This window comes from Dermacentor albipictus, chromosome 5 (genome assembly GCF_038994185.2).
Source record: "Dermacentor albipictus isolate Rhodes 1998 colony chromosome 5, USDA_Dalb.pri_finalv2, whole genome shotgun sequence".
NCBI classification, from domain to species: Eukaryota; Metazoa; Arthropoda; class Arachnida; order Ixodida; family Ixodidae; genus Dermacentor; species Dermacentor albipictus.
This window is the reverse complement of record NC_091825.1, coordinates 170,263,413-170,286,640: the sequence shown is the minus strand read 5'-3', so window position 1 is coordinate 170,286,640 and position 23,228 is coordinate 170,263,413. Positions and strand designations below refer to the sequence as shown.

The 23,228-nt window shown below is 42.6% G+C and overlaps 1 protein-coding gene across 1 annotated transcript; it reads left to right on the top strand.

Annotated features, from left to right (window-relative positions):
- Window positions 1–128: 128 nt before the first annotated feature.
- Window positions 129–23,120, top strand: Fdx2 (Ferredoxin 2). Its single transcript, XM_070539314.1, has 4 exons — window positions 129–479; window positions 794–906; window positions 19,232–19,364; window positions 22,940–23,120. Exons 1-4 carry the CDS (start codon window positions 283–285, stop codon window positions 23,037–23,039), a joined length of 543 nt encoding a protein of 180 aa, XP_070395415.1. The 5' UTR covers window positions 129–282; the 3' UTR covers window positions 23,040–23,120.
- Window positions 23,121–23,228: the final 108 nt, after the last annotated feature.

Here is a 23,228-nt window from a genome sequence, read left to right as displayed (position 1 = left end):
CACCTTCTCTCTCTCAAAATTACAGTCGATTTAGTATCGCATGCACAAGATGTGAATAACTAAGCTGTTTATTAAAAACAAAAACAAATTAACATCTTGTAAAAAGAAAGGCCCGGGGTATGATAATACTACAGCTAACGTCGTTGAAGCGTTATGTGCAAATAATTATTCTGTTTCGGCTTGTGTTATTTTTTTGGTAATTTTCATCCTATATACGATACTGATGCTGCTTCTAATCTCACACGCACTTCGCACCGTCCTTCAATCACCGTATCCTTCTGCATGTGTCTGGAAAACCTGCCGATTACTGTGGAAAGAGTCATGTCGCACTTCCTTCGGTTAGGACTTGCAAAGTTCACCGTCGCATGGGGCACGAAGCACCATAGCAAAATCTCATGCCTAATAAGTTTGCATGGCACAACGGCGCTCGCATCAAACCGATGCATTACTACCACGTTTCCCGTCAGGAGAAAAGAAACGTAAGCCACTATTTCTACGCATCACCATGTCATTTCTCTATGTTCCGTTTGCTTCACGCTCTCTATTACTACTACTCTGTGGCCGTACTTCATTAGCGTAGCGGATGATTTATCTTGTCCAAGGAAGATCGTTTGAAGGGGCTGATAAAGCCGAGGCAAGGTTCAGTAACATCAAAGGGCGATAATTGAGTAAACAAGCTCAATACGCTTCTCTTTCTTGGCTCTACCTGTTTAGAGCAGGGACATTTCGTAAAGTTTGATCGGTTGAATGTAGCAGGCTCTGTTGTTTTTCTTCTTTCTTCTCTGCATTACAGCTTTGACGTAACCTTTGTCCGGGAAAGCGGCGAAAAAGTCAGCGCAGTAGGGAAAGTAGGCGACAGTCTCTTGGATGTCATTATCAACAACCACCTTGATTTCGATGGTTTCGGTGAGTCAAGATTCCACCGCCGTTTTGTCGGCCGGTGCGCAGTCGTGTGAAGCATCGATATGATGATTTGCACACTCGCAGGCGTAGCAATTGTTTGGGGGGCACGCTTAAGTAAAACTTTGCCGTTTCCAGAATGATCACACACCGGAATACTAAGGATCGCGGTGCTAACGAATGACCAGCACGGCGAAGCAGCGCGCGAATCCGATGCGCCAGCTTATGATGCGTAATTATTCTAGAGCTACCGCGTAATGTATATATATATATATATATATATATATATATATATATATATATAACAAACAAGAGAATTTCGAGATCAGGAAGGTCTGGTTTATCAAGTTTGTACATGGCTTTCTTTAAAACTGATGGTAGCGCTAAAAAGGAACGGACACACGAAGAAAAGACGACACGACGACGAAGAAACAAAGAACGACGACGAAGAAACGCAGTTTTAAAGAATGCATCACCAACTAGCCCAGCACCAAGTTTTATTGTTGTACATGGCTTGGCCAGCTAAATGCTTTATTTGAATGTTTCAAAATAGTCGTGTAGCTCTAGCACAAACTATTGTGACAGAGGGAATACGGGCCGCCAGATGTATTCATGGCTCCTTAAAAAAGATGCTAATCCAAAGTGATGCATGCATCACTCATGCATACATCAGTACCACTTCTCTGTGTGGGGTTGACTTGCCTAACTAGTGACGTCTCAGAATTCATGTGCAAGCTACTTACTGTTCAGGGCTCTTACATGCTATGTGAAAGGGACATTGTAAAGGGAACCCTTAATCGGTTAAGACTGATAACATGTATTTAGAAACTAAATTTTTGTTAATTTCACGGCTATAATGTAGCTCGGCTACTAAAACAGAAAGTGAAGCCAGATTTCCACTTTATTAATTTCGTACCGAAACAGCACCGGTACTTCATTCATGATTTCAAAGTATTTTTTTCATTATCAAAACTTGCCAAGTTCGAAGGACTCTGGTACCGCCTTCTGGACCGGCAGTGGTTGTAAAGAAACACTTTTTTTTTTCTCTCGATTACAGTATTGCATGTACCTTAACACACAAAATACTCCTGTTGCAAAATTCACATCCGCCGTGGTGGCTTGTCTATATCTATGGTGTTGCGGTGCTAAGCATGAGGTCGCGGGATTCTCTGCCACTGCGATGGAGTTGCGGCACTGATGTCACACCCTCTCATAAGAATGCAAAGGAGCACCATAGTAAGGCAAGTGAAGGCGCCAAAAAAAGTGATCAGTGATCTCTTCTAGATAATTGACAAAAATTTCGACAGGACAGCTGAGTATAGTTAATGACAGTCGGCATAAATTTCTTTGCCTGGCAAGGACCACATGAAAGCAAAAAGTGTTCTACAATACCATCACTGGCAGTGTGCACAGCTAGTTTACCTTTAAGCTTCGTTTAAGGGCCCCTCACTAGGTATGGCCACTGTAAACTGGCAAGAGCAGTGCATGCTTTATGCACTGACCATTTTGTCTGAAAAGTACATTACAGCGCTGTGCGCCACCAAGCCAGCTGACATTTGAAACCAAACACTGTGTGCCCTCCCTCTCGAGGCAGCGCAGCTCCCAGCCAGAGAATCAAGCCAACAAGCACATACACCATGACGTGACACACCGTCCTAGCAACATCAAGTGTGGAATGCGCAATGCCACAACTGCAAATGCCCCATACAGCAAAAAATGAAATGAAGTGGAGGAGGTGGGGCTTGTGTCACTTAAGCCCATGCACCAAACAGCAGCATCAACATTGCCGTGAAGGAAGGGGTTGAAGTGAAGCTAGAGTGTATCAGTCAAGTGCAGGACAGGCTAGGGCTAGCTAGCCGGGGTCCGGACTTGAGACTCCTTCACAATGCACGTGTCCCTGGTCACACACGACACTTTCGATCGTGATTGAGTGCAGGTGGGATCGAGTTTCTTGACCATGATTGCCTCCCTTACTCAGCTTGCACATAAGAGCCAATAACAATCCCGAGTAATTTGATCCCATTTGGGATCGATCATGATCGAAAGTGCTTCGTCTAACTGTAGATAAACCTATTCACTGTGCACTATGAATGCAGATTACAAAGGTACATAAACGAACTTAGGAAAACGCCACTGCATTCGACCTAGACACAAAAGATGTGTATTTGTTTTAAATGTGGTTCTTGCATCATTCTTCTCTCATATCTACCGAAGGCCTGTTTTAACAGCTATTGTTATGAGGTGTCCTGAACACAACACCTTTTGAAATTTTCCCAACTGTTTGCTCTCTTGTTTATTTTTCCCAACTTTGTGCTAAAATAAGCTTTGTGCTTCATTGTGATTGCTTGGAGAACTGCCTTCATCATTCATTTAGGCATACACCTGCTTCTCGTGATTCGCTGTTCTGGTAACCTGATGTGGACAGTCGACAAATTCTGTGTGCATAATGGTGTTTTTGTTAAATGCTGCTTACTTCATCTTAAGATGGGAAACTGCAATCCACTGCATTATAATAGTGCACATGAAAAAGTTGAGCTTTGAAAGATTTGAAGTAACATTTAATGTGCCAGACACTGCATGTCGATCACACAGGTTACGAGCTGGCTCCAGCTGCTATTAGCTACTACTAAATGGATTTTTAGTTAAAATTTTTTTTTTGCAGGCACTGAACTTTGCTATGCCAAAGATTACTAGGCATGTGGAAAACATTTCGTTGTAAAAATGTCAATGCCATTATTGGTGCAGCCTGTCTTTTGTACCACCCATATTTAGTCTGCGATTGTCACCCCCTCACAACACGTTCCAATGCAGACTAGCTAGCAGGTATGCTTGAGAGCAGTCTCTCCTACCAACTATAAACACCTTTATAATAAAGTGCATGGGACCTCCAAAACTCTTCATTATGCAGGTCACTTTGTTGTAAAGGATGTGCACTGTACCGCTCCCATAGAGCTCCCATAGGCTAAGCATGTTAAACAACAAAAGAAAACTTTCAGTAACATGAATGCAAGAGTGACTTGGTAAGTAAGTCGCAATTTTTTGTGTGCACATTGTCTGGCAGATTGTGCAACTGCAGCCAACCTTATTGCACCTAGGTTTACAATGTGCTCTGTGGAAAAGTGCAGGAACTATGCCAAGTAAAGCTGCATGTCATTGAATGCCACTATTGTCTCTCTTGCCTTCAGAATTCTGGGTTTGTTTACAAGATTTTTGCTACTGTTGCTTTCCTTGACAATCGTGTCCTTTTCGCCTTGGGTAGCATTGCAGACGTCATCGGTCAGCAGTTACAATTATGTTATCACGTCGTCATCGATGAAAATGTATCCGTCAGCCATCCCATCCTATGCTGCATTACAGCATTGTACGCTGCTAATGTAATGTACCATACGAGTCTAGCGGTTCTTACAGCAGTGCAGCATGACTACTTCTGATATTGGCATGCTGGTCAAGTGCATCGCTAATGCTGTAGTTAGCACTTGTGCAGAGCGCACCTTAGTGACGTCTGTGGAGGGCATTGGCGACATGACTATGTAGAGTTCATTGTAAAGCACCAAATCAGCCGTCGGGGCTGATTGTAGTAGTAGTTGGTGTAGAGGTGTCCACAATAAATATGAAAGATGCAGTGGCGTAGCCAGAAATTTCGTTCGGGGAGGGGGGGGCTCTTTTTGCAGCTCGGCCTACTCCATATAGAAGTTGTCCATCGATCAAATACAGTAAGCATTAATAATAAGTGCGTTGCCATTGCCAAAGCTGCTGCAAACAAATTCTTGAACGCTACACACTGTCAAGACAAGTTAAATATGTATTTTTTCATAAGAGAATATACACGTATGTATCAAAAATTGCGCCTAAAATAATTTATATCATTGCTTCCATGTTTTCTGTATATTTAATAAGTAAAGCTAATATCACACGAACTTTAGAACTATATCAGTTTGAAACCAGCAAAGCAGCGCATGCCGCTGATATGAAAAATGTAAATACCATGAAATGAACAAGTTCAGGACAAATATTTTAATAAAACTTTGTTAGCCCCCTTGCCTTTCTCAAATGTAAACAGGGTTCTTGAGTGACAGAGAGAGAGAGAGAGAGAGAGAGCTCTGTCATTCAAGAACCTTGTTTACATTTTTGTGCGTATGCAACGATCAGGAAAAAATCTCAATGGCGCTGTCCTTTGTAAGAATGTATTGCGCAGGAGCAGCTGTCACCGGTCGTGTATTGTAATGGCTCCGAAATTATAGTCGCAACGGAGAGCACTATAAGAAGCAGGAGTTCTGCAAAATATACGAGGGCGAGTCAAATGAAAGTGAGTCAATGCGAATATATGACAAACGGGTACCTTTTGTTTAAATAGTCTCCATGAGCATTTAGACATATGTCCTACTGACTAACGAGTCACGTCATTCCTGTCTCATAAAGTCCCTTGGGTTGCTGCTTCAAAAAGTCTGCGACTGACTCTTTCACGTCATTGTCCGACACGAATCTGGTTCCCTTGAGCTGTTTTTTCGAATGCTCCAAAATGTGGAAGTCTCAAGGCGGCAGGTCTGGGCGGCATGGCAGATGTTGCAGCGTTTCCCACTCGAACTTTCCAGTTTTGTATTCATCACACCAGTGACGTGGGGACGGCCATTGTCGTGGAACAAAATGACCCCATTCCTCAATTTTCCACGTTGGTTCTTGATTGCGACATGCAGACGATGCGACGTTTCACAATATCGGAAACGATAGGTTTAGCAAATTCGATCAATAATGGCCCCTGACGATAAAAAAAAAAGTCAACAACACCTTTCCGGCAGCAATGACGGCTTTTCCTTTGCTTGGGGGTGGTGAATTCAAATGTTTGCACTGTAAGCTTTGCCGTCTTAGATTGTCTTTGCAACTTTCTTGTCCTTTTTTGATCCTTATTCTCTAACGCTTCACAGTGGCCAACGAAATGCAATGTTCAGCATACGCGGCAGCCATACGACGACGAATTTCTTTTATGGGAAACATCTTCATTTGTCAGAAACCTCACGACACCCCGCTGTTCAACTTTTGGAGTGTCCATTATGTCACGCAACCATGTTAAACCCAGTGTATGAGGGCATTAAAGAACGTTGATCCTCACACCTGAGTGTCACTTTTGTAAATTGGAGATGCCTCTGTGCCACGCGCATGCCTCGTAGATAATGAACCGAGCCATTATTGCGCGGGAGGGGGGTTGGTTGGTTCACTTTCATTTGACTCGCCTTCGCATTAGAAATACCAAGATACAATGCAATACAAAAATGCGAAGATACAGCTAGGACAAAAAAGTGTCACTGCAAACAAAGTTCACTGCGCATATATATATGTGCAGTGAACTTTGTTTGCAGTGACACTTCGAGGTTCGATGTATACACAGAACCTCGAAACAAGATATTAAAATATAAGTATAAGTCTCCAATAAATCTCCGTATCCAAGAAAAAGTCACTATATATGATGCGTCAGACAAGGCCAATAAACATGTTGCGCAACCACAGATCACAGCCCCCTACCACTACTCCACACCCCCTGGTGTAGCTTGCACGATGGAAGGCGGCGTGCTTCATCCCCGATTTTCTCCCTTGCGCACACAATACTGAGCCACCATCGTCGACTCACCCATGCCGCTTTTGTGCCCCTTTACGCTTTCGCTCGCACATACAGCATGCTGAGCGCGGTCGCGATGTTATCGCCCTTGGACTTCATACGGAACATGAAGGAGACGGCAGGAATGCGCCTAGAGTGTCTATATAACTGCTATCACAATAATATAATAAGAGCACCCGGCTACTGTAGCGTCCCGTGGCCCTTTGCCCTCCGCAAAAGAAATAATGAAATCAAACTTTCACCATGCGGCAATTCACTGTACCGCAACAATGTATTTTTTTTCTTTTGTGGGGCGGGGGCACCGAAATGAAGAAACGCAAAGGAAAGTATGATGGCTACAATTGAATGTCTACTTTGGGCACCTCATGTGGCTACCGAAGGAATATCGAAGAAAGTGTGGAACGCTTGACCCACAGAGAATTACCATAGGCATACTCCTCAGCATCCCACACTGGCGAGACAAGACTTTCCGGACAGATTGCTCTCAAGATTGCGACGGATTGCGAACGCGTCGCAATCCGTCGAGTCTCCACAGTGATGGCGGCGAGTGACCAGTAATTGTTTTTTTTACTCGTCTGCTAGCAAGAAAACGTCCAAAACTCTGCCAGGCAAAAATCCACTCGGTCAGACAAATGAACACGCCCCAAAGTGCGCCACGCGGTGGTCGTAGCAACACGAGAAAAACGCATGCGCTCTGGCTGGCTCTGGGAGCCTGCGGCTAGCGAGAACAAAAAAATTGAAGAGGCTCAATGTGTACTCACGAATAAAAGTCAAAGTCGAAAAACGAATAAGAATGTAGTTACCTTTGCTGTCTTTATTATTATTTATTTATTTACAAATACTGCTATCTTATGAATTGGGACATTGCAGGAGTGGTACAGAAGATTATACATAAACAATATTAGGAAAGTACATGATTACAAATGTGAGTGCAAAGATTTACAGAGAAAACAGGACAATGCATTAAAAAAATACATGATTTGCCAATTCTCGCACAAAATGATCAACAGACATTTCGCGTAACGTGCCATCTAAATCGTTCCACAATTCAACTGTGAAAGGAAAAAAAATGAAAATTTGTAGCTGTCTAAAAACAGCACAAACAGCACGATGTTAAGCGGGTTGGAACAGCGCGGGACACGTGCTGAAGAACTGGGGAAAGAGAAGGGGGCGTCAACATAAATACGCTTGTTGATAATCTTGTGAAGTAGGATAATGCGATCACATATTCGTCTGTGTTCAAGTGTGTCAAGTGATAACGTGCGGGCGTGAACTGTGGGAGAGAAGTGACGGTCGTAACGCTTATATATAAATCTTATTGCTTTTTTCTGCACATTTTCAAGTTTAATGATGTCTTTGGCAGAGTGTGGCAACCAGACCGCCGATGCATATTCAAGTACAGGCCTTACTAAAAATTTGTACGCCGTCAACTTACAGTTTTTGGTTGCATCTTTTAATGTACGTTTTAAGAACCCAAGTTTCCTGAGTGCCTTGGAGCAAGTTGAATCTATATGCTTAGACCAATTCAAGTTTGAACAGAACGTTACACCTAGGTACTTAAACTCGCTCACGTGCGTTTGTTGATGTGTGTTGTTAGTGTACGAAAAACGCAAAGAATTTTTGTTTAGTGAATGACATCGATACAGTTTTGCTAAAATTTAACCTCATCTGCCATGTGTTGCTCCAATCACAGAAAGAAGAAAACACATTGTTTAGAATAAGCTGGTCGCATGCATTATTTATATTTGAATACAGAACGCAGTCATCTGCATATAAACGGATTTTAACTGATGTGTTATTAGTTATCTAGACGACATCATTAATGTAAATGAGAAATAAAAGTGGTCCTAGAACTGATCCCTGCGGGACGTCAGATGTTATATAGACACATAGTGTCTTGACATGGATGTTTTGGCGCATTTGAAAAAAACGTTGACATTCTTTTCTTTGACGTGATGGCACAGATAAACCACCACAACGCTTGGACTCATAAGACCTCGCTGCATACTTTGCAAACTTGTCTGACAGTGCGTTGACTTGCTTTGTCTCATTGTATAGTCCGACGTACAACTTTTTTAGAAAATTCAATTCACCTTTGGCGTGAAATATTTATAACATGAAATCCCCAAAGTTCCGGAATTTAGAACCTAAAGCACGACTTTGGAAATGCCAATGCACCGTTCGCATCAAAAGCTTACAAGAACTTTACGCCCATAAAGTTTCATAATTGTAATCCAAGCGGTCCCTAGATTCCGCGGCCTGCGCGAGACGCCGCGACAAGCCCGCTCGCCATTAAAACGCCTTTGAAACTTTGTGCTTGGATGGAGCTCCTTGGGCGTTACGATATATGACTTCCGGTGCATTGGCGTTGCCACGAAATCCAGCCCAATTGCGCAATGTTCACGCTAAAATCTCTTTTCGAGCGTGAAAATGACATTCTAGGCGAAATCGAGCATGATTTCCGGTGTCGGTGGGTGTTTTAGTTGGGGGCGCATGATAGCACGAAAAAATTTCGGGGGAGGGGGAGGCTACTGCTCTCAACCCTACTTTCATCAAACTGCCTACGTCGCCACATGCAGCTCTACTCAACGAGTTTTAGAGATTACTGCACAGTCTCCGATGGATAAAACCCCTAACGACACTGTAACCCATTGTATTGTTACTTCAGGCCTGCCCGTTCACTGCCGCCCTCGCCGACTCGGTCCTGATAAACTTTGAGTTGCCTGCAATGAATTTGAGCATATGTTGCAACTAACTATCATTCGTCTGTCGTCAAGCTCGTGGTCATCAGCACTACACATGGTGCCTAAGAAGAACAATAACTGGTTGGCTCTGTGGTGATTATTGTGCTTTGAATGCGGTTACGGTTCCCGACCGATACCTGCTACCCAATATTCAGGATTGGACTGCCTTTTTAACCGGCACAACAATATATGAATAAAAGGAAAATCAGACTTCCACCCGTTCGTAGCAATTGCTACAAAGGAAACCCATACGGGTTCCTCGAAAGAAAAGCCTCATAGTTGAAGAAAAATTCGTCCTGGTCCGGGACTCGAACCCGGGACCACCGCCTTTCCGGGGCAGCCGCTCTACCATTTGAGCTAACCAGGCGGCTAGCAGATGGCAGGGCGAAGTCGAATTTGTCAACAACACGAAGCAAAGGCAAGAGTTTGACGTAGTAGTTCTGCGGAAACCCGCAAGGTGGAGAGAAGTAATGAATAAAGGGAAAATCAGACATCCACCCGTTCGTAGCAATTGCTACAAAGGAAACCCATCCGGGTTCCTCGAAAAAAAGCCTCATAGTTGAAGAAAAATTCGTCCTGGTCCGGGACTCGTACCCGGGGCAGCCGCTCTACCATCTGAGCTAACCAGGTGGCTAGCAGATGGCAGGGCGAAGTCGAATTTGTCGACAACACGAAGCAAAGGCTACTTAACGGGTGGAATAGGTGGATGTCTGATTTTCCCTTTATTCATTACTTCTCTCCACCTTGCGGGTTTCCGCAGAACTACTACGTCACAACAATATATATTTGCAAATCTTGAAAGCTTATCACCAGATCCCCGTTGAGCCAGCCGACATTCCAAAAACTGCTATAACTACCCCATTTGGCCTTTTTCAGTATTTATGCATGCATTTCAGTTTGCGCAACACAGCTTAAACATTTCAGCGTTTTATAGATGAAGTCATCAGAGGCTTGCCATTTTGTTTTGCCTGCATAGATGATCTCGTTGCCAGCAGCAATGCTGAAATCCATAAAGCACATCTACGTCAACTTTTCACTCGACTTTGTGATTACGATCTCGTCACCAATGTTGGCAAATGTCAGTTTGGGGTTCCGGAGATTCATTCTCTCAGACATCACATCACCAATCATGGCATCACTCCACTGCCTGACAAGGTTCAGGCCATCATCGACTACCCGCCACCAAGGTCCACACGTAGCTTGCGACGTTTTCTCGGACTCGCCAATTTTTATCGCCATTTCATCCCTGCATGTTGTAAGTTGGTGCAGCCTCTTGAAGCACTCTTTTTCATTTAGGAAGCTTAGTCTACTGCACTTCCTTGTGACACAGTCGTTGATCAAGCTTTCGCCGCCGTTAAGGCCGAACTTGCACAAGCCGCCCTCTCGCATCACCATTCACAGACCACTCTTTCTAGCCTTATGGTGGATGCTTCTTCAGAAGCCATGGGAGCCGCTCTTCGTCAGTCGATTAATGGTGCATGGACGCCCATCTCCTTCTTTTCCCGCAAGTTGCGCGACACTGAGCGCCGATACAGTACTTTCGAACTGGAGCTCCTTGCGGCCTACCTCACAGTGAGGCATTTCAGGTACTTCCTTGAAGGGCAACAATTGATAATTCTTACCAACCAGGGCTGGGCCAAGATACTTTGTAATTTTATTGTGATACGATGCAAGAAACTCGAGCAACAAGTATTTCAGGTACAGATACAATATACTACCACAGTTATTGTATGTGATATGGTACTTTCCATTTGTATGTTGAGATAATTCGATACATTCGCGAGTTTCTTATCATAGATCTATATCATGTAGCAGAACACATATGCACAAAAATGTTTCTTGGAAATTTCTTGACTTCGACCAACTTTGTTTCGTTTGAATGAAATGTCTGTTAGTATCACAAATTTTTTTGTCTTTCTTGACTAAAGTATAATATATCCATTCCGAAACAATTTGTTGGGGTTGCTTTAGCTGCTTGACATGAAAGCTGTTTATGTGCCGTGCACTCAGCGGATTTTGTTTCTGGTATTTGTAATTGATGGGAGAGACTGCTCTGCTTGCTGACCAGTTAGCGGGTCACCATATAATTACAAGAACGTCAATAAGAAGCCTCTGCACATAGGCACAAATACCGCTGTGCAAACTTGTCCGTGAAAAACAAAAATAAAGAAAACGAAAGGCTGTGCGCAAACGTTCGTGCACTTGCTTTTGTCGAGACAGCACAAGCGGCACCACGTGACTGCTCCACCAATAGGGATGCGCAGGCCTCGTAGCCTGCCATCGCTGGAGTGCTCCTCAGAAAGGTAAAAGACTGTCGCTGCCTTTAGTTTTATTCTAGTGGCTTAGTGGCAGCAATATCAGCCTGAAAAGTCAAGCACAGCCAACGTTAATATTTTTGCACGGTGATGTTGCGATAGCAGTGTCTTGTATATTAAGATACATGATACATTATCTCGTATATCGAAAATACACATACTGATACACTTCTTGCCAGGCGTATCATGATACAGATTCAAGATATGCAAGAGGTATTTAAGGTACATGTATCTTCGATACTGCCCAGCACTGTTACCGACCAAAAACCACTTGTTTCGGCTTTTACATTCCTGTAGTACACTGCACTTCATCTGCCATCCAGGTATACGTGCAATACCTTATCACCGAACATTAGGTTTGGCTGCGCATATGCGCTGATATATGCGACTGGGTTTGCACTTGTACAACGTGTCAACATATCAAGGTGCAATGACGTGCCAAGCCTCCATTGGGAAAATTCCCTGTCCCCGATGCACATTTCAACACCATTCATTTCGACATTATTGGGCCTTTGCCACCATGTTGTGGTTATAAGTATTTGCTTACATGTATTGATAGGTACACACGGTGGTCTGAAGCAGCTCCAATGCCTGACATAACAGCGGAGACAATTGCTCACACATTTCTGTCTACCTGGGTTAGCGTCTTGGTGTGCCATCAACAGTAACCACTGCTTGAAGCAGACAGTCTGAGTTGGCACTTTTAATGTCTGCAACATCCCTTCTGGGTTGTACATGCATTCACACGACTGCTTACCATCCTGCATCCAACGGCATCGTCGAGAGGCTACATCAACACTTGAAAGCTGCACTTGCCACTCACCCTCATGCAGAGGATTGGGTATTGCACCTTCCCATCGTGCTGCTCGGCCTTCGGTCAACACTTTGACCAGAACTCGCCTGCTCTGTAGCTGAGACGGTTTACGGCTGCACTCTCCATTTGCCTGGTGACCTTGTCAACCCCGTATCTACACCGTGTGTTTTGGATCCATCTTCTTCTGTCCAGTGTCTACGCATTTTAATGCACTACTTGCGTCCACCGCTAACCTCTGCTCATATGAACAACCACGACAGCTTCCTCCCCTCAAACCTGCAAGCATCCTCACACGTTTTTGTCCATGTTGACATGCCTCATCGTTCTCTTCAGCCCTGCTACGACGGTCCTTTTCCCGTCATGAAACGTTCTGAACACCATTTTGCAATGCTGCGCAATGGGTGTGAAGAGACAGATGCTATCACAAGGTTCAAACTGGCTCCCATTATCAACACCTCCATCTGACCACCTCTTTAAGTGACCATGCGCACTTCTCCACAGGGGAATCCCACCTGTGGCAAACTTTTCTTCTGGCACGTCGCTGGTTTTAGACATGAGCGAGTAGTGGGGTACAGCTTAAGAGATGAAGAGGAGGAGTTAGAAGCAATGGAGTAGATCAAGTGAAGGGACGTACAAATAAAACACCTGTGCTCTGAAGTGTGCTTGCTGGTTCCACAAAGTTATTTCACTGTAGAAGCATTCGACTGTATAAGGGTAGCGCCTTGCTGCACAGTGTATCTCTATTAACCTTGTGCGAGTACTGCAAGCCCCATAGACTATTGCGGAATAATGACCTAGAATGTGAAAAAAAAAATAGTTACGGCAACATTCTACCATGCAATAATGTACCAACTTGCCCAACAAGCCGCTCCTATAAGCCACTGTTATTAGCATGATGAGCAAAATGAGAACAAGGTAAAAGCGGGAGCCAACGTTTCGACAAGTGGGCTTGTCTTTTTCAAGTCGCTGTGAGAAAGACAAGTCCACTTGTTGAAACGTTGGCTGCCCTGTTTACTTTGTTCTCATTTTGCTCATCTTGAATTTCCATCTCCCACCTTCCCCGTGTTTCCCCTGTTATTAGCATGGAAAGTTAAAAAGAAACAGTGTCACTTGGCAAGAGTTCAGAAATTAGCAAGCCAGCTCTCATAATTTTACAGTGGCCCCAACAAATATGCTATAATAAGATACAGATTCTATACAAATTAATACAAATAGTGAGTGCTGTATCAGCTACAATTAACATGCTGGTATCTTGTATCTCAAAACTTCTTACAGCGAAGCTGACTCTGAACAACAGAAAGCCATTCCACAAATTGAAGTGAAAAGTGCCTATTGCCATTGGAATTATGTATGCAAGACACATCCCAGTATTTGTTTCTAGTGTGAAAACCACATGCGAGATGATAGGGCATGTTCGAACAATGCGAAGCATGTGGCATTCGCTGCATGCATTTCCAGGTAAAGATTACGGTTGCGTAAGCTGCAGTTTCCATGGAAACTGTAGCATATGATGCAAGGAGTGACGCCACTACACTTTCACACATAAAAGAAGAACTCGCCTAGCAACTGATTTCATTTGTGTTGTGATAGCGCTATGGGAAGGCCGCAAAGAGCAGCGCGAATATGATGAGCAGCAACGGGAACAGCGACGTCAATATGAACGACAGCGTCGTGCTCAGGCTAGATAATTGTTTTGCTGTCAATCATTTCATGTAATGCATTGCTCAATCGTTCAAGGCTATGTCACATTGGTCTATCAGATCAGGTGATACCGCAGCTTCGCTGGCCAACCATTTTCACAGCATGGATTGCAGCCGAACTTTTTCCCTACCTTGCGTCTATTTTTGTCCAAAGTTCCCTCATTGCTCTTGCATTCCTTGTATTGTTAACCAAATTTCGCGTTTTTGTGTGTGTTAAACTTAGCAAAATGTGTTATTCATTTGAAAATTTTAGTTCTCTATGACCATTTTATGTTGAGTCTGTATTAAAGGGGCCCGGAAACATTTTTCTAACTAATTGTAAAATGGCCTCACTATTAAAGTACATCATTTCACAAGTCTCATGCCACAAAAATTTTTTGAGTTCTTCAAGTATATGTGGAGCTATTGCACTGACACGCGTTTCCACTTGCGCGCAGGAAGCTGCACTAAGGAGAAGACGAGGGGCAAACCCCCACTCAAAAGTTAAAGTGCCCCAATAGCAAGAAGGTTCGTTGTGGCACCCTGTAGTGGTCACGGTAAACTATGCTTCACAGCACGCCGCTGCTACCTCAGAGGCCCTGCACAGCAGAGGAAGCTATGCAGAACTAGAAGTGCCAAGAGGAAATGAATTTTCTTTGAGATCACAGGCATATATATGTTTCATTTATTAAACTCAACATCAGTGATTATTATATTACTGAGAATGTTCTCGTGGTCACGAAATTAGCCAATAGCTATTGGCAGGTCTACCAGCTTGCTATAGCGCTGCATGATAACATTGTGGAAGCGAGAACAAGCGATTTCTCACTGTTTTTGATGTGAGAGTGCAAATTCCCTGCTGCATGCAATGCAATATTTGGCCCACAAGTTCAGCAGCATTTTCCATGTTCAGAAATTGTTTCGGTGCCCCTTTAATGACATTTTGGTACACTCAAGCCAACTTATCACAGCCTGCCCAGTTACAACAAGAGCATGACCACAGTGTGGTCATGCTCTCGGTGAGCCTAGGCAAAGCAGACAACTGCACAGCACATCCAACACGACGAAGCCAATCAGCACAGTGCTTCACTTTTATCTCTAGCCTTTCTTTTTAGTTTAAGGCTTGTGGATGCGCTGCCATCATAGTTATACCACACAAACACTTAGCTTTGTTATAGCTATGCAGCTCATAGCAAAGTTAAGGATCTCAGCCAGTATGAAGGAGAAAGGGAAGGGCTACAATAAGCAAGAACTGCCACTGCAAACTTAGGAGGTGGTTAACGTCAGGCCACATGATGCCCTTTTCTAACGTTTTGCGAGTGCCATGACATTGAATGTTCACATCAATGGCAAGGTAATGCTTACTAAAGCCAATTACATTTGTTTCGCTTATGGGAAGCCTGCAAAAATAATAATCTGTTTCGCTACGCTAGCATTTTCGTCTGCTCAACATATACAAAGACCTAGTGTGGGACAAAGCACAGGTAGTCAATGCAGGCCTTGTCAACTGCAGGTAACTATTGTTTCAATTCAATTTTTATTTCCAGAAATACAAAGTGTTCTGGTGGATACCATAGGCTAAAAGCTGTTGGAAAACAGCTTGACTAGGCCGATGGTCCATTACAAGGCATACATGGTGGTTGCATCAAAATTGTAACATTGTTAGACACTCAGAATAAATAAATTACATAAATGCACAATAGCAAGACCGAAAATAATATAAAGACTAAGAGAAAAAAAAAACATAATTAATACATAATTGATACATCAGAAAAAATGGAAGTATGTGTGTAAGGGTTAATAATAAGACTAATACAAGTCGCTCTGTTATAGAGAGTAGATAGTACAGACTAAAAAGAAAAAAAACACCCATTCGATACACCAGAAGATAGAATTACATGTGTATGGGTTACAATATCAGTAACGCGTACAGTTGCCTCTGAAAGAACGATAAACAATCACTGATCACATGTTTACAAAATGCATTCGCAGTTCCTTCGATGAAGAGGTATATGTACCTTTATAGTTATTTAATATATGTGGTAGATTATGTTTTAATGACTGTAGGCTATATTTATTTCGAAACCACGGGACATACCATGTATCACTATTTCTCGTATTGGAAGAATTGAATTTTGGTGTCAAAGATGCAGTAGACACTAGGAAATTTTTGAAGGCAGTATTTGAGAAATAAAATGAATTTAGAAGGCGAAACGTGTAGAAATATTCTATTTTTATAATTTTATGCTTTAAGAACGCTGGCCGCGTTGTCTCCAGATAACCCATGTTGTCAATGTGCCGAATCATTTTCTTTTGCAAAGAAAGGATTTTCATGATGTTTGTCTTTCCTGTAGTCGCCCACACTAAGCTACAGTAATTTAAATGGGAAAAAAATAAGGCATAATAAATGTTCAGTTTTGCTTTGGTTGGAAGAAGACGCCGACATCGAGACACAACGCCTATGATAGCAGACATTTTTGTGCAGATATTTTCAACATGTTTATCCCAAGTAAGGTGCGAGGAAAAAGTGACGCCTAATATTTTATGTTCATCGACAATTTGCAGTTCTTTACCCGCACACACTAAGGTTTGATTACTAGTAATAACTTTATTTTTTGCGCGAAATAACATTACTTTTGTTTTCGTAGGGTTTATTTTTAGGCAATTAGCGACTGACCATTCAGATAGCTTATTGAGTAGAAAGTTACATTTTTCTATTAATTCTTGTGAATTCGGACCAGAAATGAGAAGATTAGTGTCATCGGCATACACGATAAATTTTACAGTTGTATCAATATTAGTAATGTCGTTAATATAAAGGTTAAAAAGTATAGGACCTAGTACGCTCCCTTGTGGCACGCCATTTACTAAAGGAACAAAACTTGACTTTTCGTGTTTTATACATACTGATTGTTTTCGATTAGTAAGGTAAGACTCAAATAATGCTAAAGGAATACCTCTAATGCCATTCTGTGATAATTTCCATAGCAAAATTTTATGATTTATACAATCGAATGCCTTACTGAAATCAATGAATAGAGCCAATGTGAAGAGATTTCTTTCTATGTTTTTTAGTACATGCTCCTTGAGTGTGAGCAAAGCAGTTTCTGTTGACCTACCTTTACGAAAGCCGAACAGAGCACCAGATAGAATGTTTTGTCTGTCGAAAAAGTTTGATAAGCGAGAAAAAATAATCTTTTCTAATCCTTTGGAAAATACTGGAATGATTGAGATGGGTCTGTAATTTGATACGTCGTTTCTGTTGCCTCCTTTAAAAAGTACAGTTACCCTACTCATTTTCATCATTTCTGGAAACACCCCAGACTGTAAAGCTAGATTAAAGATATGCGTTAAAGCGGGAGTGATGTATTCTAAAACATACTTGATAGGTTTTATTTGGATATCATCAATGTCAAGAGCTTTACTATTTTTAAGGTTCATGATAGTGCTAAATACCTCAAATTCACTAGTGGGATTGAAAAATAAGCTGTTAGAAACGGAAAGAAACGATGACGTATCAGACCGAGTTTGCTGTGGCACGGTTATACTTGCAAAGTACTTGTTGAAATGGTTTGCGAGTGCTAAACCTGAAATTTCATTGTTATTATAGATTATCTTGTCTGGTGAGGTAGCATGCTTTTCGCGGCCAAGAACCTTATTGATAATGCTCCACAAGGTTTCAGGATGTTTACCAGTGGCGTTTGCAAACAGATGCTCATGATAAGCATTCTTAGCGCGTCTAAGTTCCGTATTTAGTTTGTTTCTCTGCTTTTTAAACAGTGTCAGCGTTTCAGGCGAGCGTGTTGTAAGAAATCTATGGTACAGTTTATCTTTGTGTTTTATCATTTTAAAAAGTTCCTGTGTAATCCAGGGTTTTCTTATTTTTTTGGATTGCTTAATCTTTTTGAAGGGAAAATGTGCGCTGTAGATTTGTATAAACGCTGACATAAACTTGGAATACGCGACATTCACATCACCTATTTCGTATAGGAAAGACCAGTCATAATTGCAAACTGTGCGTTTGAAAAGATCCATATTTCTATCAGTTATATCTTGTATAGTAAACACATTTGACTCTGAACAACTTTTTCTCACATTGAAACGATATGTCATAAACACAGGACAATGATCACTGACGTCCGACGTTACTGTTCCAGTATGCTCTACGACAGTGTCAATATTCGTTATAAGAATGTCGAGACATGTAGACGAGGACAACGTAACACGAGTTGGTGTACTAATTAGGTTTACAAATCCCGCACAGCTAAGTCTATTAGTAAAATCCAGTGTAGCAGCAGTATTTTCAAGAAAATTTATGTTAGTGTCTCCCCCGCAGACAAGTCGAAATTCGTTAGCAGATACATATTCCAGTAAATTATCAAAGAAATTAAGAAAGGCAAAAATATTTCCATTTGGCGGGCGATATACGACCGAAATTATATCGGAGTAATGTTTAAGCGTTAAAACTTCATAGTCGTTTGTTGTTTTACAAAACTCTGATACTTCTTCACAATTCCATCTCGACGAGACATAGATTGCTACACCCCCTCCTCGCCTATCAGTTCGATTTAAAACGCAATCAGCATAGCCATCAAGGTACAGCCGAGCACTGCTGTCATGATACCATGTTTCGGTTAGCATAATGATATCGAACTTGAAAGAAAACAGCGTAGACATCTCCAAGAACATCTCATGGAGAAGTTTTCAAAAGGGTAAACAACTTCCGCATAGAGTAGCAAACTACTGATCCCTCAAATGAATCTCCAGTGGTCTTAATATTGATTGCCTTAATATTCACAGCCTTGCACAAGCATCTTGTGTATGCAAGAGGCTTGACCTAGGAAGCCATCAAGAGCTTGACAAACTAGTAGAGTGGCATTATTGGGTCGTCAGAACCTAAGTGAAGCTCAATCACTGATTTCGACAAATAAGCGTGGTGTGCACCGTTATTGGGTGTAAAGCGTCCCCGGGATTCTGCACCTTGTTCAGTTCTTTATTGTTACCTTGTAGGCCAAGCCCAATTATAACGAACTGCTAATGTAGCAAAGATATGCTCAACAAATGTGTTAGTTTTATCTGGGGTCAACTATGAGCACCTCAAGAAAATCCAAGCCAGCATGCGGTTTCTCAACTGTATGCGACCACTGCATTTAAATGTCCATTTACAGGTGCTTGTGAAGGAACACTGGCCTGCTCCACGTGCCACTTGATATTCAAACCTGAGGACTTCGAGAGGCTCAAGGAGAACCCTTCAGATGAGGAGCTGGACATGCTGGACCTTGCCTATGGATTGTGTGAAACGTAATGCTGTTGACATCTTTCTCGGCAGATGCTGTTCCAGTGTTCATAGCAGGAAGTACATTTTCTCTGATTTAAGTGCTTTTTCTCTTTTGTGTGACACCGAAATTGGAGTAGGGAAAACCAAAATCTACCACAAAGCTTGAGCAATGAATATGGATTTCTTTTTAATGATTTTGGGAAGTTGCCACAAGAAACCACGAGACTTTTAAGAAAGGGACAACACCGCTTGTGTTGTCCCTTTATTCTAGTCTTGTCGTCTCTTGCGGTAACTTCCCAAAATCATGAATAACCAACCGGCCTACGCCCATGCTCTGCTATGTTCTTTTTAATCATCTCAACTACACTATACTTGAAGGAAATTCTGGTCTGTTGGGTAATTACACTTGCAGCTGTCACTTGAGCCCCCCCTCAAGCACCAACTGCTACTGGAATCCCATAGCAAATTGTGCTTGTATACCATGAAGCCTGCTTGCAATTCGCGGCATCTTGTGAAAACAAAGGGGACTGAAGCTGTGTAGAACATTCTGGGGGCTCCTACTTGTGAATGAGAGTCGCTTATGTTCTAGGAGGCGCAATACTTTTTCGGCAATGCTACACACATTGCGTGATGAATTCATCGCTGCGTAACTTATGGCCTTGAGATGACAATTTAATGGTACACTGACGCGGTCATTTTCCAAAGCTCTGGCAGCGTGCATTGCATTTGGCTGGTAAAAATATAGCGTTCTAACGTGCTCTCACCTTCGCTTTGGAAGCGCGACCAAGAGATCTAATGAAGTTCTGGTCACGCGACTGCTGCAGCTTCTACTGTTGGCGTGGTATCATGTGCGCACCTTGCCTGTCCGCCATGTTTGTTTACAACCGAAGTTCTGATGTGTTCCCTCTTCTGTCCTCCGACTGCTCTGGTGAGCCGTTGAACATTTGGCTCAGGCATACTTTCTCTGGCACCAATCTAGAGTGAGCTTTGCATCATTGCAGTCCCAAGTTGGAGTATGATAGGGACCAGCTGAATGTACAAGTCCTCATTCTGCACCGGAGGAATGAATTTGCCCAAGTTACCAGTAGTGCATTCAACTGCCGTTACTGTGACCCTTGAGGGACTGCAACATTTTGTTGAATACTCCGAGAGTTCTAATTAACAAATGGCGGCAAAATAAATGCATTCAAATCTCTCTCTCTCTTTTTTTTTATTGCTTGAAGTAGTCTGATGTCATTGACAGACTACTTCAATGCAGTATATAACAATAATTCTACAAGTCAGGGGACCACAGACCTCCAACACTTGTCAGCACTGACAAAATACTCGAAAGCGACATCACCCAGGGCACAGCGCAAGACGTCATCACTGCAGGACAGGTTGCTGCTGTCACCATAGACGCCTAGGGAATCGCTACCGGTGTCTGCAGAATCTCTTTTTTATAAGCTTTTACTGACTGCTATGTGCATAATGTAGGGCTGGCGGAGATCAAATTAACTGAAGTGGCATGGATGCTTTGGTGTTCGTAGTAAACAAGTTTTCCTTCTATAGCAATGTATGGTTTCTCACCAGGACTTTCCCATGCGCTCAAATGAAGTGAAAAGGTGTATTAACTGGAGAGGACAGCATCATGTTTAGGGGAGTTGCTTCCACGAGATTTTATGAAGCTAACTGGATTACATATATGTTAAATATAGAAGTTAATCTCTTATTTTCATATATGTTTTTAGTTTCTCAATAGGTTACGATTTTTCTGTGCCCCCTGGGAGATAAAATAAAAACAGTGTGGTCGCCTTTGCAAAGTTTGGGCTTCGTACCAGATCTAGGAGATCATTGTAAAATAGCCTGTATTGCCCCTTATAGAAACAAATTGCAAATGAGACAAAAGTTATATTTTTGAGCACAGCTCTTAGGCGCCTATTACTGCCGCGAGCATTGGCGGCATAGCCGAGCAAACCAGCATAGCGAAAGATGAAAACGAGCGCAGAGGGCAGTGGGAGATTAAAGACGCAAGGAGGGTGCAGCGGAATCACGAAGCGGAAAGCGGAGGGGGGTATGGTAAACACGTAGTGCGGCGACGATGGCTACAAGATGGCACCACAGTAGCACGTGTCGTCTGGGAGGTCTGCTGGCGGCGGCTGCAGTGGATAGTGCCCACGTGTCACCCATGTGCTAGCTCTCGCAATCTCCAGATTAGTAAGGCAGTCGCGCCGCACTTCTCTCCATTTACATTGTGCCACACGAGACAGTCTGCACCAGCCAACATATCTCAAAATGAGAACATGCATAGAGCTGCGCTCAAGTTCGCATTAGGGAATATCGTAGTTATTGGTGAATTCTTTTATTTCAAGAAAATATTTTAAATCTCAACCACCATTATTGAGAACATCGACAAGCGGCTTCGTAAATTTTACCTGAACAAAAGTGCTGTAAATTCTACTATCTGCATTCTACAAAGCTTTGTGCATGTGATGTAAGGTTACATTAAGTAAAAGAATGCTTGTGCATTCTAAACATGATTGTTACTATTCCACATGATCAATCTGCATGAAATTTGGCCAGCATGCTTTTCTGGAGTGTAAAACTAAAATTGAGCTGCGTAGGTGGTTACTCTGACAACCCTCATGTGCTTGCTCCTCTAGGTGGGCTTTCTGTGCAGAGTTTCAAAAAGATTTAGTTTCCATCTATGTTCCCGACTTTCTGTTGTGCTCAGAGCAGTCAACTACGAAATCAGAAGGACGCTTAAGTCGTCTAAGTCTTTGTGGAACCACACCTCCGCAACAGTGTGCAAAGCAAGATTTTAGGGCACAGCAACCAAACCTTGCTGCTGAGAGACTCTGCCTCGAACAAAGAGAACAGCTTTTCATATGCAGGAGGCATGACCTGAGCACTGATAAAAATAAAGATTGAGCTGGCGCCAGCTCAGTCAGAGCTAGTGCTCATACCAGGGAAGCTCACCATCTGGGCAAAACCTGTGCTTTTGAGTCTTGTCAGTCAAGCATGAATGAAAAACTTAAGCTCCTGTAGTTCCAATGCCTTGATTATAATTTTTTTGCAATCTTCTGGTTGGAGAAGCTTCCTAATCTTTTACACCTGAAAATAGATTGTTGAAGCATGCAACCAAAATCTAAAAATTTTTCAAGAAGAAAAATGCCAGTTTACCCACATCTTTTAATCTTGTGCCCATAACCTGGCGTTATCCTGTAACCTTATAAAGTGGTGACCTGTTTACATAAATCGCTTGTCAGGGAAAAGGCAAGGTTGGTGAACTAGTAAAGGTTTGCTGCACACTTGGGTTAGACAGCCTTGCATTGCGAGACTGGTGTAGGTGCTATTGTGCATCACCTTTTTTTTTATGTACAGTTTTCCTCAAAGCTTATGGACAGTTGGGTATACATTTGTAGCTGGTGTGAAGGCGTTGAAAGTAAAGGGGTGGCTTTAATAATGTGCTTGAAAACCAGGCAGCCAATTATAATGTAACTCTTACAGCATTGCATGAAAATGTGACTGGAATTTGCATAATCACATAGAACCAATCCAGTCGTCATGTGCACTTCTGTATACTGGCCCTTATCAGAGAACCTGCTTCTTCCTCCAGGTCTAGACTTGGCTGCCAAGTGTACCTGACCAAAGAACTGAGTGGTATGGAAATCAAAGTGCCTGCTGGTGTCAACGATGCAAGGGGAACAGACACATGATAGTGCACCGCTACTAGAGACTACTGTTAGTTGGTGACTTGTTAGTTACAGGTAGAAATACACTATTTTTGCAGCACTGCGCTTCAAGCTTTTTATGCACTTTAGTGACCTGTGTGCTGCCACGAGACAGCTCGGCACCATTTGGTAACCAAGATGCGTGCAACGAACAGGCTTTGCTTCAGCAACTGT

Excerpts from the sequence above, each read along its gene's own strand:
- Fdx2 (XM_070539314.1), top strand. The coding sequence starts at position 283 with ATGTGTCTGGAAAACCTGCCGATTACTGTGGAAAGAGTCATGTCGCAC. Across the intron at positions 907-19,231 it reads CCTTGATTTCGATGGTTTCG|GTGCTTGTGAAGGAACACTG; the intron begins GTGAGTCAAGAT and ends GTCCATTTACAG. Across the intron at positions 19,365-22,939 it reads GCCTATGGATTGTGTGAAAC|GTCTAGACTTGGCTGCCAAG; the intron begins GTAATGCTGTTG and ends TTCTTCCTCCAG.